Source organism: Pristis pectinata, chromosome 3, assembly GCF_009764475.1.
Source record: "Pristis pectinata isolate sPriPec2 chromosome 3, sPriPec2.1.pri, whole genome shotgun sequence".
Taxonomy (NCBI): Eukaryota; Metazoa; Chordata; class Chondrichthyes; order Rhinopristiformes; family Pristidae; genus Pristis; species Pristis pectinata.
The window spans coordinates 37,540,000-37,554,336 of record NC_067407.1 but is presented as its reverse complement, the minus strand read 5'-3'; the positions used below and the strand labels follow the sequence as shown (position 1 = coordinate 37,554,336).

General features: G+C 40.0%; 2 protein-coding genes across 2 annotated transcripts in view; one reads left to right on the top strand and one right to left on the bottom strand.

Moving 5' to 3' along the window:
- efcab14 (EF-hand calcium binding domain 14) overlaps nt 1-6,766 on the bottom strand; it is a 49,841-nt gene extending 43,075 nt beyond the window's left edge. Inside the window, exons 1-2 of the mRNA XM_052011524.1 lie at nt 6,336-6,766; nt 4,881-5,029 (exon numbers count right to left, since the gene is read on the bottom strand). Coding sequence (XP_051867484.1) covers nt 4,881-5,029; nt 6,336-6,517 — 331 coding nt within the window. The 5' untranslated portion in view covers nt 6,518-6,766. The remainder of the gene's footprint in view (nt 1-4,880; nt 5,030-6,335) is intronic.
- A 113-nt stretch (nt 6,767-6,879) lies between these two features.
- LOC127568144 (cytochrome P450 4B1) overlaps nt 6,880-14,337 on the top strand; it is an 82,236-nt gene continuing 74,778 nt past the window's right edge. Inside the window, exon 1 of the mRNA XM_052011523.1 lies at nt 6,880-7,131. Coding sequence (XP_051867483.1) covers nt 7,071-7,131 — 61 coding nt within the window. The 5' untranslated portion in view covers nt 6,880-7,070. The remainder of the gene's footprint in view (nt 7,132-14,337) is intronic.

Sequence of the window (14,337 nt, the reverse complement as noted above, 5' to 3'; positions counted from 1 at the left end):
AGCATGTGTATTATACTAAACTAATAATTGCCTTTCCCAGGAACTAAAAGAAACAGCTTTATTTCAGCAGTATCTTAATCAGTCTACTGCCTACATGTTTATTTTAAACTGCTCCATTCTGACTATTATTTAATCTCACGTTAGCTTGTTTAGTAATTTAATGTTTCCAGCAATGTCATAATCTGTACAACTCCATGGTTAATGCCAAGTAATAACTATCATAATTTATAATAACAGAAGCATTGCATAACACTTAGACCACAAAATAGTACACCCTCCAACATCACAAAAGCCTTTCACAACTTCTGAACATAACTAAAATGTCCAGGAGCCAATCACATAATTTTTTTATACTGTGGTTATTGTTGTAATCTGGGAAGACAACAATTAACACCAACAAGTGTGATAACGTCTAGCTAGTCGTATTTTTAGATCATGAATAAAGACTGGCCATGACCCTAAGATGAATTCCCACAACTTTCTTCAAAATATTGCTATAAGATTTTTTTAATATAAAATACAAGCCTGAGAAGGGAGAAAGGACCTCAATTTAATGTTTCACCTAAAGGTGAGCATCTCTAACAGTATAGCACTCTCATAGTATAGCATGCAACAGTTAATCTGTAATGCAATGAAATGCCAGCCTAGATTGAAACAGGACTTGAACCCACTGACTTTTGACTCAGTTGCAAAATGCTACCAGAGTCAGGGTTGAGCACAGGTTCATTACCAATATGCTAAACAGGTTTTCATGTTTATCCAATGAGACACTGTATCACACCAACAGTTTAACCTCAATCAGATGAATAAGGAAATACATTTCCAAGCAGATTATAAAATATTCTTGCACAATTCACAAGCTCCAAAAAACAAACAATGTGATGACCAGTTAATTTGTTTAAGTAAATGTCAAACGAGGGATAAATATCGACTAAGACCAGGAATAACTTCCATTGTTAGTAAAAAATAGTACCAGCACATTATTCATATTTATTCCAGGACGGTGAGCAGGGCCTCAAATTTTAATGCCTTATGCAAAAGCTGGAGTCTCAAACAGCACAATTCGGTACCTGTTATGCTGGATGCCAGCCTTAATGTTTGTGTGCAAGTCTCTGCAATGAGACTTGAACTTGTGAACTACTGCCAGAGATGAAAAAGCTACAAATTGTGTGATGGCTGACATTATTGTAGGTCACAAAGCTAAAGGAAAAATTTACCATGAACCCAGTAATCATCTTCCCACTCAAAAAAAGTTAATGTCTCCTAGTTACAAGAGCTTTAACACAAAAGGAAAAAATAATCCTGTAGCTTCAAATTGAATGGAACTTGTTACTTTTATCAGTGACCAGTATTATGGAGTCATAGAGCACAGAAACAGGCCCTTCAGCCTAAAGGTCCATGCTGACCAGAATGTCCCTCCAAGCTAGTCCCATTTGCCAGTGTTTGGCCCATAATCTTCTATACCTTTCCAATCTATGTACCTGTCCAACTGTCTTTTGAAAGTTGTTATTGCCATAGTATTGCAACTCCCACGCTAGGGAATCCTGGGATCTTAAATCAAAATGCAAAGCCAAAGCCTTTGACCTTGTATCCAGAGACTATGCAAGTTTCAGGCCAATAATGACCCTAGTGTGGTGGGAAGTTACGCAATTGTATTGGGATTGAACCTAAAGTGGAAATGGTTAGACTTCCTCTTCAATGTATCTGGTGTAATCAGGCTTTTATGATATCACATGGGGTGAATTCAATTGGTCCAAGACTGACATTGTGATGATCAGAGCAAGAAGTCTGAATCATAGTACAAAAGGAGGCCATTTGGTCCATTGTATCTGCGAGTTTCAAAAATAAGTTTACATAAATAGCACATCCCAGCTCTTGTTCTGTAGACCTGCAAATTATAGCTCAAGTACGTATCCAGGTACTTTTTAAAAAAAAAATGAGTTACCCCATATTTTATTTATATTTTTCTATGATGTAGAAAGCCATTCAATGCTGCTTCAGACTTTACCAATCAACACCCCTTTGCTTCTTGTACCAGTTAACTTACCCATGCCCTCCAGTTACTGACCACTTAAGAGAATTAGGTTTTGTTTATCATTTTTTTTTCAATCTTTTTTCTTTAACCATGATTAAACCTTCCATTTCCTTTGTTCAAAGAAAACCACCATGACCTACAGTTTCTCCTCACAACAATAATTCTCCAGCCTCAGCAGCACCTTCATATGTCCTCTGAACCCCTCCAATACTATTGCATTCTTGTAGAGTGGGAACCAGAACAGTTTCTATAATTCAAACTGAAGTCTAATTAAATGTTTTATAGTATGATGTCCATGCTCATGTGTTCTATGCCTCAACTGATAAAGGCAAGCATTCTACAGGCCTTCATAACAACCTACCTACCTGTCCTATTACCTTCAAGGATTTGTGAACGTGCATTATAGATCCCTCTGATCCTCCACACTTCTAAGTATCCAGCCATTTATCATGAATTCTCTTGCCTTTTTGCCCACCCCATATTTTTACTCGTATTATCCTACGATGTAGAAGACCATTTATCCCACTGAGTCTATAGTGGCTGTCAGAGAAATCTCATTCCCTTAGTTAGTTCCATCTAACCCATTCTTTCTCATATGACCATCAACTCTACCCTGATTCTACCACCCACTTACACCCTGGATAATTAACAGCAGCCAATCAACCTACAAACTAGAACGGGAGAAAACCAGAGGATGTGAGGGAAACCCCTGCAGTCACATACAGAATGTGCAAACTCCACCAAGGTTATGAATTGAATCAGGTTGCTGGAGCTGTGAGGCAGCGGTACTAACTGCTGCACTATCATGCCACCCTCACATAGTACCTCATTTATGGCCGCGTAATTTCTTCTCCCAGAGGCTGGAGAATCTAACTAATCTACCCAGAATGTTACTCCTTATTCTTGATGCTTTCAGTGTTTCTACCAAGTGATGCTCAATATGGAATATTATTGATTCATTAGCTGAGGGAAGAGTAGTAGCTGGTAATCACGAAGATACCTCACCCCATTTAACCTGATAGCATGAAAGATGCAGAGGTCCAGGGTCAATACTGAAGGCTTCCAGTGCAATGACCACCAAACATGCATGCTGGCACTTTTACTTATCTATCCTTCTACTGGGATTGGAAGACTCCATTAATGATCGTTGAGGACATTTGTTGAAAAGGATATTTCTAAATGACTCTGTCAGGTTATTGCTTGTCTGAACTGTGGAACAACACTCCCTATTCTTGTCACCTCCCCAATGTTAATGAAGTGGTTCAGCAGGATCGCTCAGGTTAGTGTGCCTGCCTTTATCAAATTAAGTATCTAGGTCAACACTGGGCAGTCTGTTCAGTTCTAAGATGACTGCACTTCCTTGGAGAAGTGAAGTTAACCATTTTGCAGTGGATCTGGAATGACTGATAAAAATGGTAAAGATGGTAGACTTACTTTCCGAAAGGAGAACTGCATGTTTTTTTTTTAAAAACAGCTTTTTGCTTCACGCTCATTTCATTAACTGAATTTGCAATATCCAGCTGCCATGGACATAAACTTGAACATATCTCCAGATCATTAGTTCAAGCCTCTGGATTACCAAACTAATAGAGGGTTTAAGCCTCTAACATCATCCTGAATTCCAAGTTCCAAATCTGGGTGGAAAACGTTATCTTCATCCTTATCTTTAAACCTTCTACCATTACAACCTACAATTATAAAGCTTGAACTAAAAATAGAACATTGTCGTCAAAATTATATTCAAAGAAACATATAGCAGGGTTTCCTTCTCAAGAAACACACCTCTTTGGACCTCCTATCTGGAATTCAACATCTTAATTTCTATACAGGCTTCTACTTTACAGTCCAGGAATTAGTCTTGTGCTATACATCTCTGGGGAAATTCTGCTTTTGACTGAATATGCAGCAATATGAAGCAGGTAGCATTTTTCCCATTCTAATGCAAATCTCGGGAACTTCTCTTTAACCAGTCCCTCAAAATTCAGAGTCAAGTCTGGATCCAATCATAACTTATGGGATGAAAGTAACCTCTGATGAATATCTCTTCTGTAACTTTCACAACACAAGCTTTGGACTTAAGGGTGAAAAAGTGATCAATACAAAAACTCCAAGTGTTTTGAGACACCAGATGCATTTGTACTTTAGTGCTGGTGGAATATAGCATTTTGCTTTTTTTTTTGCATCCAGAATCAACACTAATTAGGTAAAACACCAGTTAGAGACAGGTTAAAACTCCTGCCACACCTAATAACTGACCTTCATGCAAGGTTCCCTTCCATGTCACCCAGGCCTGACTTGGAAATTTATCACCAAGTCATCATCTTATAGCCTAAATACTGGAACTCCCAATCCAACAACATAACAAGAGTACCATCATGAGAAAGACTGAAGAAGTTCCAGAATATAGTTTGGCACCATCTTTGCATGGACAATTAGGAATGAGCAATAAATACTGGCCTTACTTATGAAGCCCGTACACTATGAAGAGTAGATAAAATTTACACCCTGTACTGTCCATTATGACATTCCCATTAATCATTTGAAATACTGGAATTATTTCCAACAATTGATAAACTAACTTAAGGAAAAACTGACCAATGTTGTATTGGCAATGAACCACAAAAACATTTTGATTTCCTTAGAAGTTTTGTTCATCTAACATAAATTTAATGTTTATCTCTGCATCCTGGCATTCCTATTCTCCACAGGCCAATCATTTTTGCTCCTCATGTCAAATGCAAAAGTACTAAAATCCCTGATCCTGTGAGAATATCTCAAACTACATTTTTTTTTAAGTACTTCTCATTTATGATTGATTGTACATACATATTCTATTTATACTTACATGTTCTAAACTTTTCTTTCAGTGCATCCAGATCTTCTTTGAGAGCAACCTGCATCCAGACCAAACCAACACAAGCTACCACACAAGCAGCTAGCATAACAAATGCACATAGTGGATAACAAATCCTGCAGCATTTCACGTAGCCTCCCCTGCAAAAGAACGAAAGGCAGAGGTTGAAATGCACATAGATTATCTGAAACTCTAAACACAGTAACTGACATTTTGATCCATTTAGTTTGTATAACACCTGAATAAACTTGAGTAATGGACAAAAAAGTTAAATGCCACCATTTCAATGCCATTTGAAATGAAAAACTTAAAAGTACACATCTGACATTTTTAAAAAATTACTTCAGTGATCAAGAGTGATAATGACATTCAGTTAAAGTTGTTCTACATAGATTGACGCTTACATAAAAGAAATATATAGACGCAAGGTGAAATTGTGCACTGCCTGTATATTCTAAATGCCTGGAAATGTGCCTGCAGAAATGGCATACACTGTATAAGGATGCAAACCAATACAATAGTATCATTCAATTTTACATGCTAGAAGGCAGCCATTCATCCCATGACACCTATACCACCTGTAGAAGATATCCACAGAGAACATTTTCTCAGATTCTTGATCCAGTTTTTTTTCTTAAAGGGTTTACCCAATTACTCCGATCTCTGTTTTGATGTTCAATTTGAACATGTTCTCCAGTGACCACTGGGCAAGTAATATCAAAATATCTAAACTCAACTTTTGATCTCTATTAAATGGGCTTTTTTGAAATCTTGAAAATATAAGGGGTCCCATACATCTTCAAACTTAACTTGCACATGTGGTGCCTCTGCAGCAAAAACACGCCAATATATAGTCTAAATGAGGAGAATGGATACCGAATTAAAGATGTTAGCAACAGAAACTTTGACCAAACAAAAGCTTGGTCAAAATTACAAATCTTAGGTTAGTAGCAAATGAGAGCTCGGTGAAGGTTCCATTGCATATCACTTATTTGGATGAAGATCCTGTTATCAATAATGAAAGACGTATACCCATGGATACAGGCCTTAAACAGATTGCAGCTACAAAGGGTCATAGCTATAGAGAAGTTTGAAATGGGTTCTTCGGAACTGAGACACTGTGCGATCAATGCAGGTCTACAATGGAGGGATGATAGGCTAAAGGGACTTGGTATGGAACAGAATACACCCAACAGACTTTGGTTAAGGGTATTGAAGAGCCGCCTTAGAAGGGTCGGTGGGGTGTAAAACACTGTTCTCATGGCAACAGATTTGCAAACAAAATTTGACAAAGTCAAGCAACCGGATCATCGTGGCAAGTCGCATTTTAAAGCTACATTGCTTCATCTCCGCGCCAGAGAACCACCCGGCGCCGTTCCGTTCCCGAACACCAAAATCTGAAAACGCAGTTGGAGTTAAAGGGCCTCATCCTGCGCTCATTCTTACTTTGCGAACAGGGAGCTGGATGCCGGCTCGGCGAACTCGTCGAAATCGGAAGATGATTCTGAATCCGAGGCCATGGTCTCGGTCCTCAGCAGCAGCTGATGCCCGGAGCTTTTCTTCGGCTTCTTTTTCTTGCCGTCGCCGGTGAGACCGATGAGCGCGTTCAACTCCTTCCGCTTCTTCATTTTCTTCTGCGGGGTGGCCGCTTTATACTGCACATCAAGCTGCCCGTGCTTGCTCTCCAGTTTGCAGCGGTTCGTAAGCCAACATATAACCCAAGAGAGGGGGAGGCAGGAGCTGTGGAGGAAGGGGGTGGGGGGGGGGGGGGGGGAACCGGCCGATCAACCAGCAGCCCACACACACAGCGCCGACAGTCCACCCGGCACCGCCCCGTCACACCGCGTCCCCCCGTTGGTCAATGCAACCGCACGCTCGAGGACGTCATGGGATGCGGCGACGTTTGACGTGCTAAGAGCGCGCGAACCCACGACGGAAGAGGATGGAGGTGTGTAGGTACCGGAGAGGTGGCGGTGTGTTGTCTGTCAGTCAGTCAGTGTTTGTAGCCTCTCCTCCATCAGGTTGTTGCTCAGTACCCGGCAGGACAATCCTGCAGCTAGCAGAGCTCCAGGGTTCAGCGAGGAAACAGGAGAGCAGGAGGTGTTGTTGGGATATCTGTGGGTTTATCGTGGACAGTCCTTGCCTGCCTACCTACCTACCCCCTGAGGTGAACTTGGAAGGATGGCCTGTCGGAGATGGAACATGTTGAAAATGAGAGTAAGGAGGAAGTTTGGCACCGAAGGTGATTAAACCATCAACAAACAATCTGCTGGAGGAACTCGGAGATACAAGAGAGACTGAAGAAGCTGGAAATCTGCGACCAAAACGCACGAAATGCTGGAGGAACTCGGCAGGTCGGGCAGGCACCTATTGGAGGGAAATGAATAGTGGACGTTTCCCTCCATAGATGATACCTGATCTGCTGAGTTCTCTCCAGCAGATTGTTGCCCCAGATTCCAGCATCTGCAGTCTTTTGTGTCTCCATTGATTAAACTATCAAGTTATGTACGGGAGCTAGAAGCAGCACCAATACTATCATCAATACAGTGGAAGAAGGACCTTTCCACATATCCCAAAAAGAGAAGGGCATGACATGCAGGTTCCCATAGCTGGTAAATGGAGTTAAAGGAGAAATTGTACAATGTAGGGAAGTAGGTGGTTTGAGTGGAGGGGAAACTAGTTGCCCTGTTCAAGGAAGAAATGTGGAGCCCTGATGCTATCCTGGTTTGGAACAGTTGGGACCAGGAAAGTGGAAATTGTCAGAGGTGTTGTGGATGTAAATGTGAAGAAATTGGTGAAAGGGGGAAAGAATAAAGTCAGGGTAGGAAGAAATACATTTTGTGGGACAAGAACAAGCTGAGACAATGGGTCTACCAGCACAGTCCTCCTCGTGGATTTTAGAGAGGAATTAAAAGTGGGGTTCCCAGACCATGAGTCTACAGGCTTGGAAGGGAAGATCTGAGGAAATGAGGATGAGGTCACTAACTCTAGGAGACAATGGGGTGAAGTTCAATGGTGGATTCATGGTTAGGGAGTGTCAATGTTGCTTAATTACCAATTTGGCTGATCTATATTGTAAATCAATTAATCTGGTCTTGGCTCCATAGTGTTGTATATCCTTGGGGAACAAAGCTCCTTCGAACTCAGACTTAAAATTAATTACTTTGAAAATATAATCCAGACTTTTAATCATGCTTGTGAAATATTCACAAGGCTTGTTCAGCTTCACTCATGGCTATTTTAACATGATTCACATGAAGAATATTTTTCCTTTGTACGTCTAGTGCTTTGCAACTTCAGTAATAAATTTCGTCTGCCATTGACCTGCCCACATACATACTTTGCCTGACTCTTCCTGTAATTTCTGTTGTGTTTTCCCTCCTGGTTTGGCAGCATCTGAAAATCACTGTATTGTATCGATTTTCTAAATCAAAGGCATTTATTTAATTTAAGAACCAGAAAGGCATCAGCACTAAGCTCTGGCACACTCCACTTTGGTTTGTCAAGTAGGATTCTCCTCCTGCATCAATTTTGATTGCTGTTAAATAGTTATTGTTGAATATTATGTTTACTCCTATTAATTCAATGATTTCATTTATCAGTATATAATGAATTTCCTGCCTAGTTTTGCACAGCATTTTGGTATAATGTGATCTATCCTTGGATGTTGGGAAAGCCACTGGTTTACATGGAATATACAGCATGGGAATGAACCATTTGTCCAAGGAAGTCCAGGCAGGTGCTTACATTTCGCACATCTTTCCATTCCCTCCACCTCTTTTCAGCCTTCCTGCACCAATTTTTCATCCTTATTTCCTATGTTTGTCTATTTCCTTTTACAAACATCTATTTGCCTCTGATGACGAGATCCCTTTGCTTCTCTGTTTCATATTTTCTAATTTTTTAATACGATAGTTCTGTTTTTCTGACCAAAGTGAATCATCTTGCTTGTACCTGTTACAAAAGGAAGGTTTGTTCTGGCAATGAGCACCAGCGAAAACATTCAAAACATTGAAATGGCTCCCTGGAGGCCCTGATTCAGAAAGATGACAGCAAAGATAATGTTTTAGCATTGACACTTCTAAATATTTTATCTGGCTTTTGCCATTTAACATTTATCTGATGAAAGTTTTTGGATGCATGTGAGAAAGCTATCTATGATAAATAGAAACACACCCTAAACATCCTCCATGTATCCTGGTTCAAAGTCTAATAATTAGCTAAACGTGGTAGATATGACATGGATGATCCATAAACCTTTAAACTCATTTACAAATCATCTTAGAGTGCCTAATTAAATATAAGAGGGGTTTAGATGGGGTGGAGTTTAAGTGTTTTCAGGAAGGATTCTTGACACAATATGTAGATTGGCCTACAAGAGGTAAGGCTGTGCTTGATTTGGTATTGGGAAATAAACCTGGAAGGTGTCAGACCTCTCAGTGGGTGAGCATTTTGGAGATAGTGATCATAATTCTATCCCCTTGACAATAGCATTGGAGAGAGATAGGAACAGACAGACTAAAAGGTGTTTAGTTGGAGTAAAGGGAATTACGAGGCTCTCAGGCAGGAAATTGAAAGCTTAAATTGGGAACAGATGTTCTCAGGGAAAAGTACGGAAGAACCGTGGCAAATATTCAGGGATATTTGTGTGGAGTTCTGCATAGGCATGTCCAATGAGACAGGGGAGTCATGAGAGGATACAGGAACCGTGGTGTACAAAGGTAGGATTTATGAACATTCGGAGAGGTATAATATGAATAGGAATAGTCAGCATAGCTTGTCAAGGGCAGGTCCTGCCTTACGAGCCTGATTAAATTTTTTGAGGATGTGACTAAACACATCGATGATAAGGAGAGCAGTAGATGTAGTGTATATGGATTTCAGCAAGGCATTTGATAAGGTACCCCATGCAAGGCTTATTGAAAAAGTAAGGAGGCATGGGATCCAAGGGGACATTGTAATGTGGATCCAGAACTAGCTGGCCCACAGAAGGCAAAGAGTGGTTGTTGAAGGGTTGTATTCTGCATGGAGGTCGGTGACCGGTGGTGTGCTTCAGGGATCTGTTCTGGGACCCTTACTCTTTGTGATTTTTATAAACAACCTGGATGAGGAAGTGGAGGGATGGGTTAGTAAGTTTGCAGATGACACAAAGGTTGGATGTGTTGTGGATAGTATAGAGAGCTGTCAGAGGTTACAGTGGGACATAGATAGGATGCAGGGTTGGGCTGAGAAGTGACAGATGCAGTTCAACTCAGCTAAGTGTGAAGTGGTTCATTTTGGTAGATCAAATATGATGGCAGAATATAGTATTAATGGTAGGACTCCTGGCAGTGTGGAGGATCAGAGGGATCTTGGGGTCCGGGTCCATAGGACGCTCAAAGTGGCTGCGCAGGTTGACTCTGTGGTTAAGAAGGCACATGGTGTATTGTCCTTCATCAATCGTGGAATTGAATTTAGGAGCTGGGAGGTATTGTTGCAGCGAAATAGGACCCTGGTCAGACCCCACTTGGAGTACTGTGCTCAGTTCTGGTCGCCTCACTACAGGAAGGATGTGGAAGCCATAGAGAGGGTGCAGAGGAGATTTACAAGGATGCTGCCTGGAATGCGGAGCATGCCTTATGAAAGCAGGTTGAGGGAACTCGGCCTTTTCTCCTTGGAGCGACGGAGGATGAGGGGGGGATCTGACAGAGGTATATAAGATGATGAGAGGTATTGATCGGGTGGATAGTCAGAGGCTTTTCTGCAGGGCTGAAATGGTGGCCACAAGAGGACATAGGTTTAAGGTGCCTGGGAGTAGGTATAGCGGAGATGTCAGGGGTAAGTTTTTTACTCAGAGTGGTGAGTGTGTGGAATGGGCTGCCAGCAACGGTGGTGGAGGCGGATACGATAGGGTCTTTTAAGAGACTGTTGGATAGGTACATAGAGATGAGAAAAATAGAGGGCAATGGGTAAGCCTAGAAATTTCTAGGGTAGGAACATGTTTGGCACAGTTTTGTGGGCTGAAGGGCCTGAATTGTGCTGTAGGTTTTTTCTATGTTCTAAGAATTGTTGCCTGGTAATTAAACTTTTATTTTGAAATGATGACATTGATTGGTTTTATTGGTATAGGTTGTACAAACTGACAATCCAGTCACAGACTAATTGCAATGAAAAAAAATCCTCAGATGCTGGAAGTGGAAAATGAAAAACACAGGTTATTCAGCATTTGAAAGATAATGGCTAGTTAATATTGCAAGCAGGGTCTAATCAGTTCTCAAATGTTTCCTGTAACAACAGTGAGAAGATTTTTACTTTCAAGTTTGTAAAACTCAGCTGTGTCATATCTTTAAAAAGGAATCTTTTAGTGTTCTTTCATGTTGAAATGATCCATGTTCAAATACCATAGGCTTTGTTGCACTATATTGGACACACAAATGAAAGCTAATCTAATAAATTCTATTTAAATTTGATAATTCTTTGATGAAACTGACTAACCGAATATTACAGCTTGGACTACAGTGCTAGCAATCTGAAATTGTGCTGTGAGAAAATTATGTGCAAGTTGGTTACTAATGTACAATATATTAATTAATCAACTTCCTTTGAGTTAGTAGATTAGTAAGTTTTCCATTAATCATGAGGATCCATGATCATAAACTTTTTTTACATCCATTGTTCCATCCAAGTATATTACCTTCTTAAACTGTATCTCCTTCATCTAACCACATGTTCCCTGAGTCTCATAAATGGTTTATTTCCCTTCATTGTACATATTTTCTCCAGTTAATCACTTTTACCATTAATCATTGCATATTTTTCACATAAATTCTTTATGCTTTATTATATTTTACTTATTTTGCTTTAACATTTTAAGCGTTCTAGTTAACAATATTTTTATGTTTAAAAGGTATTAATTTTTGTTTTATTAATTATTGCTTTGAAAGATTTTAAATGTCAGGGATGTTTAAAAATTATTAATCGTGATGATAGCTTTCACAGTCCTGCCGACATGCTTTGTCAATTGTTATGGACTGTCAGGAACATTTCAGGTCCTCCTTACTGCAAGTTCTGAGGATCATTCACCTTCCATGCCTTGCTGCTGGGTTGCAGAGGGCCAGCAGGTTTGGCCCTGTACATTCAGACAAGGTAAGTGGGTGGTGAGCATTGACTTCAAGCAGTGATTCTATGTAGTGGCACCAGCCTAGGATGATTTGGTCATTATTCATGGAGAGTTTAAGTAAAATTGAAGCTGTTATCAAGATTGGGAAAATACTACAGGACAGAATGTTCCAATTGTGGCGACTGACCGTTTAGTCGGGTGAACTGGCTCGGCAGTCGGGTCGCGCGGCGTCGGAGCGACGAGGCCCAAGGTGGCGGCGGGCCTCGTCTTTCCAAGCGACAGGGAGAACCCGCGCGCGCGGGAAAGTCTTGATGATGTAGTACTTACGTCATTGCCGGTTGTTTTGGGCAGGAACATTCTCCCTTAAAGGGCCCCGCGCAAGGCGGGAAAATAAACCAGTTCTTGTTTGGCAATCCTCCGACTAGTGTCTTGTTTTATTCCGCAGTAGCAACCGCTACACAATGAACCTTTTGAAAACCCTGAAGGAGCCAGAGCGATCCAGACCAGATTATTGAAGCATATTTATTAATATTTAATTATTTCTGAATCATAATTATTCTTGCAAACATATATGCAGACAAACACAAAGAAGGAAATATGGCAGGGAACATCAGAAATAGTATTATGTTACGGACTCAGTGTAAGTCCCTTTAAGATAGAGTATGTGTGTGTGGGGCGTGCTTACGTCAATAGAAGATAAAGGACGTAATGATGTTGTTTGAAGAAGTCAGCAGAAGAAGAGAGAGAGAGAGAGAGAAGGGAGAGAGACACCAGCCTGCTTGTTTTCTCTATCGATGGATGAGAAACAATTAACCGTGTTTGCTACTGAATCCATGTATGGAAGTTGGAAGTAATCCGGTGGAGTTCACTTTGTTGCTGACCTGTAGAAGGAAACAGGTATTTGTGTGTGGATGACCACGATTCGGATGCTTTTCGGGGTGAGGAAGTCACTACCGAGTAAATGCTGAAGTGTCGTTTGGGGTTCCATCGTGGAACATTTGGGTTTCGTATTTACTCTCCCTATGTTTCTCTACGTCTACGTCTTATCTTCAGACAACGGTGGTTGTTGAAGAAGCCCTTGCTCATGTTTCACCTTATGGCTTGCGGAACTGAACTTTAAGAACCATTCCGGAACTGGGAGTTTTGGACTTTGTCACACACACACACGAAGAGTTTAGTTTTGGGGTTAACGTTGGAGGTTTAACATTTTTGAATTCTAACATACTAACATTTTTACTTTTATTTTACGTATTATCATAAGTATTAATTAATAAAATAGTTTTTAACACTGTATCATGCTCAGTGTGTTTCTTTTGTTGCTGGTTCGTGACAATACCATCGATAGATTAGAAAAAGGGAAGGATCAGAGACGCAGCTAATCATGAATTGATATTTTTTGTTCAACATAATCACATAATTACAAGGAATATATGTGATGATTGTTAACTTAAAATATTTTCTTCCACATGCCATTTATTTAATTCAAATTAGACAAAACAGAGATAGCCTATTAGGTCAGACAGCTTTTTTCTCACCATCAGGCTCCCCCTTGGTTTATTTCATTTCACTCTATCAGTAAAATCTTCCATTTTATGCCTTGTGTATTTCAAGTTTCCATTTAAATGTATCAACTATTTTGCTTCAGTCACCAAATGTGTCAAATTTCACCACTCTGAGCAAAGAGCCTTTTTTATGGATTTACTGATGACTGTCTTATATTTGTGTACATCATATGCAGAAACATTTTGTCAATATTCACTCAATCAGACCATAATTTTACTTCAATGGGACCATCCTTCATTCAGCATTTTATCAAGGGGAAAGATCTTTAATCTGTTTAGTCTTTCTTGATGGTTGTACACTCTCATTTCTAATAGCATCAACGTAAATATTTTCTGTACTTTTCCAGTGCTTTTTGTAATATGGGGACAGACTGCAAATTATGTTTTAATTGTGATCTAACCAAGTTTCATTCCTTTTTAGTATGGTCTGACCAACTTCGATAAAAAGTTAAAATAACGACTGCTCTCAAATTCTTTTCTTCTTGACATAAACCTTGGTAGCTTGCATTTTTAAACTTGCCTTACTCCTTCAAATAACGTTTAAATCTGTTTCTGTATATCCCATTGCTTCTCTGCCTTGTATAGGTAGCAGAATTTCTCTATTCATCATCAATGTTTGGGTGCTTATGGTGGCAAATCAATTCCAATATGCATTTGATGCATGTATTCACATTTGTAGTGCAACTTGTTGCAGTCATTTTATTGGAAAAAGTGTAAACCCTTTTAATGTTTGTGTTTTCACAATATTTGTGAAATGTTGATTTGACAATAGGCTTGCCAAATTAGC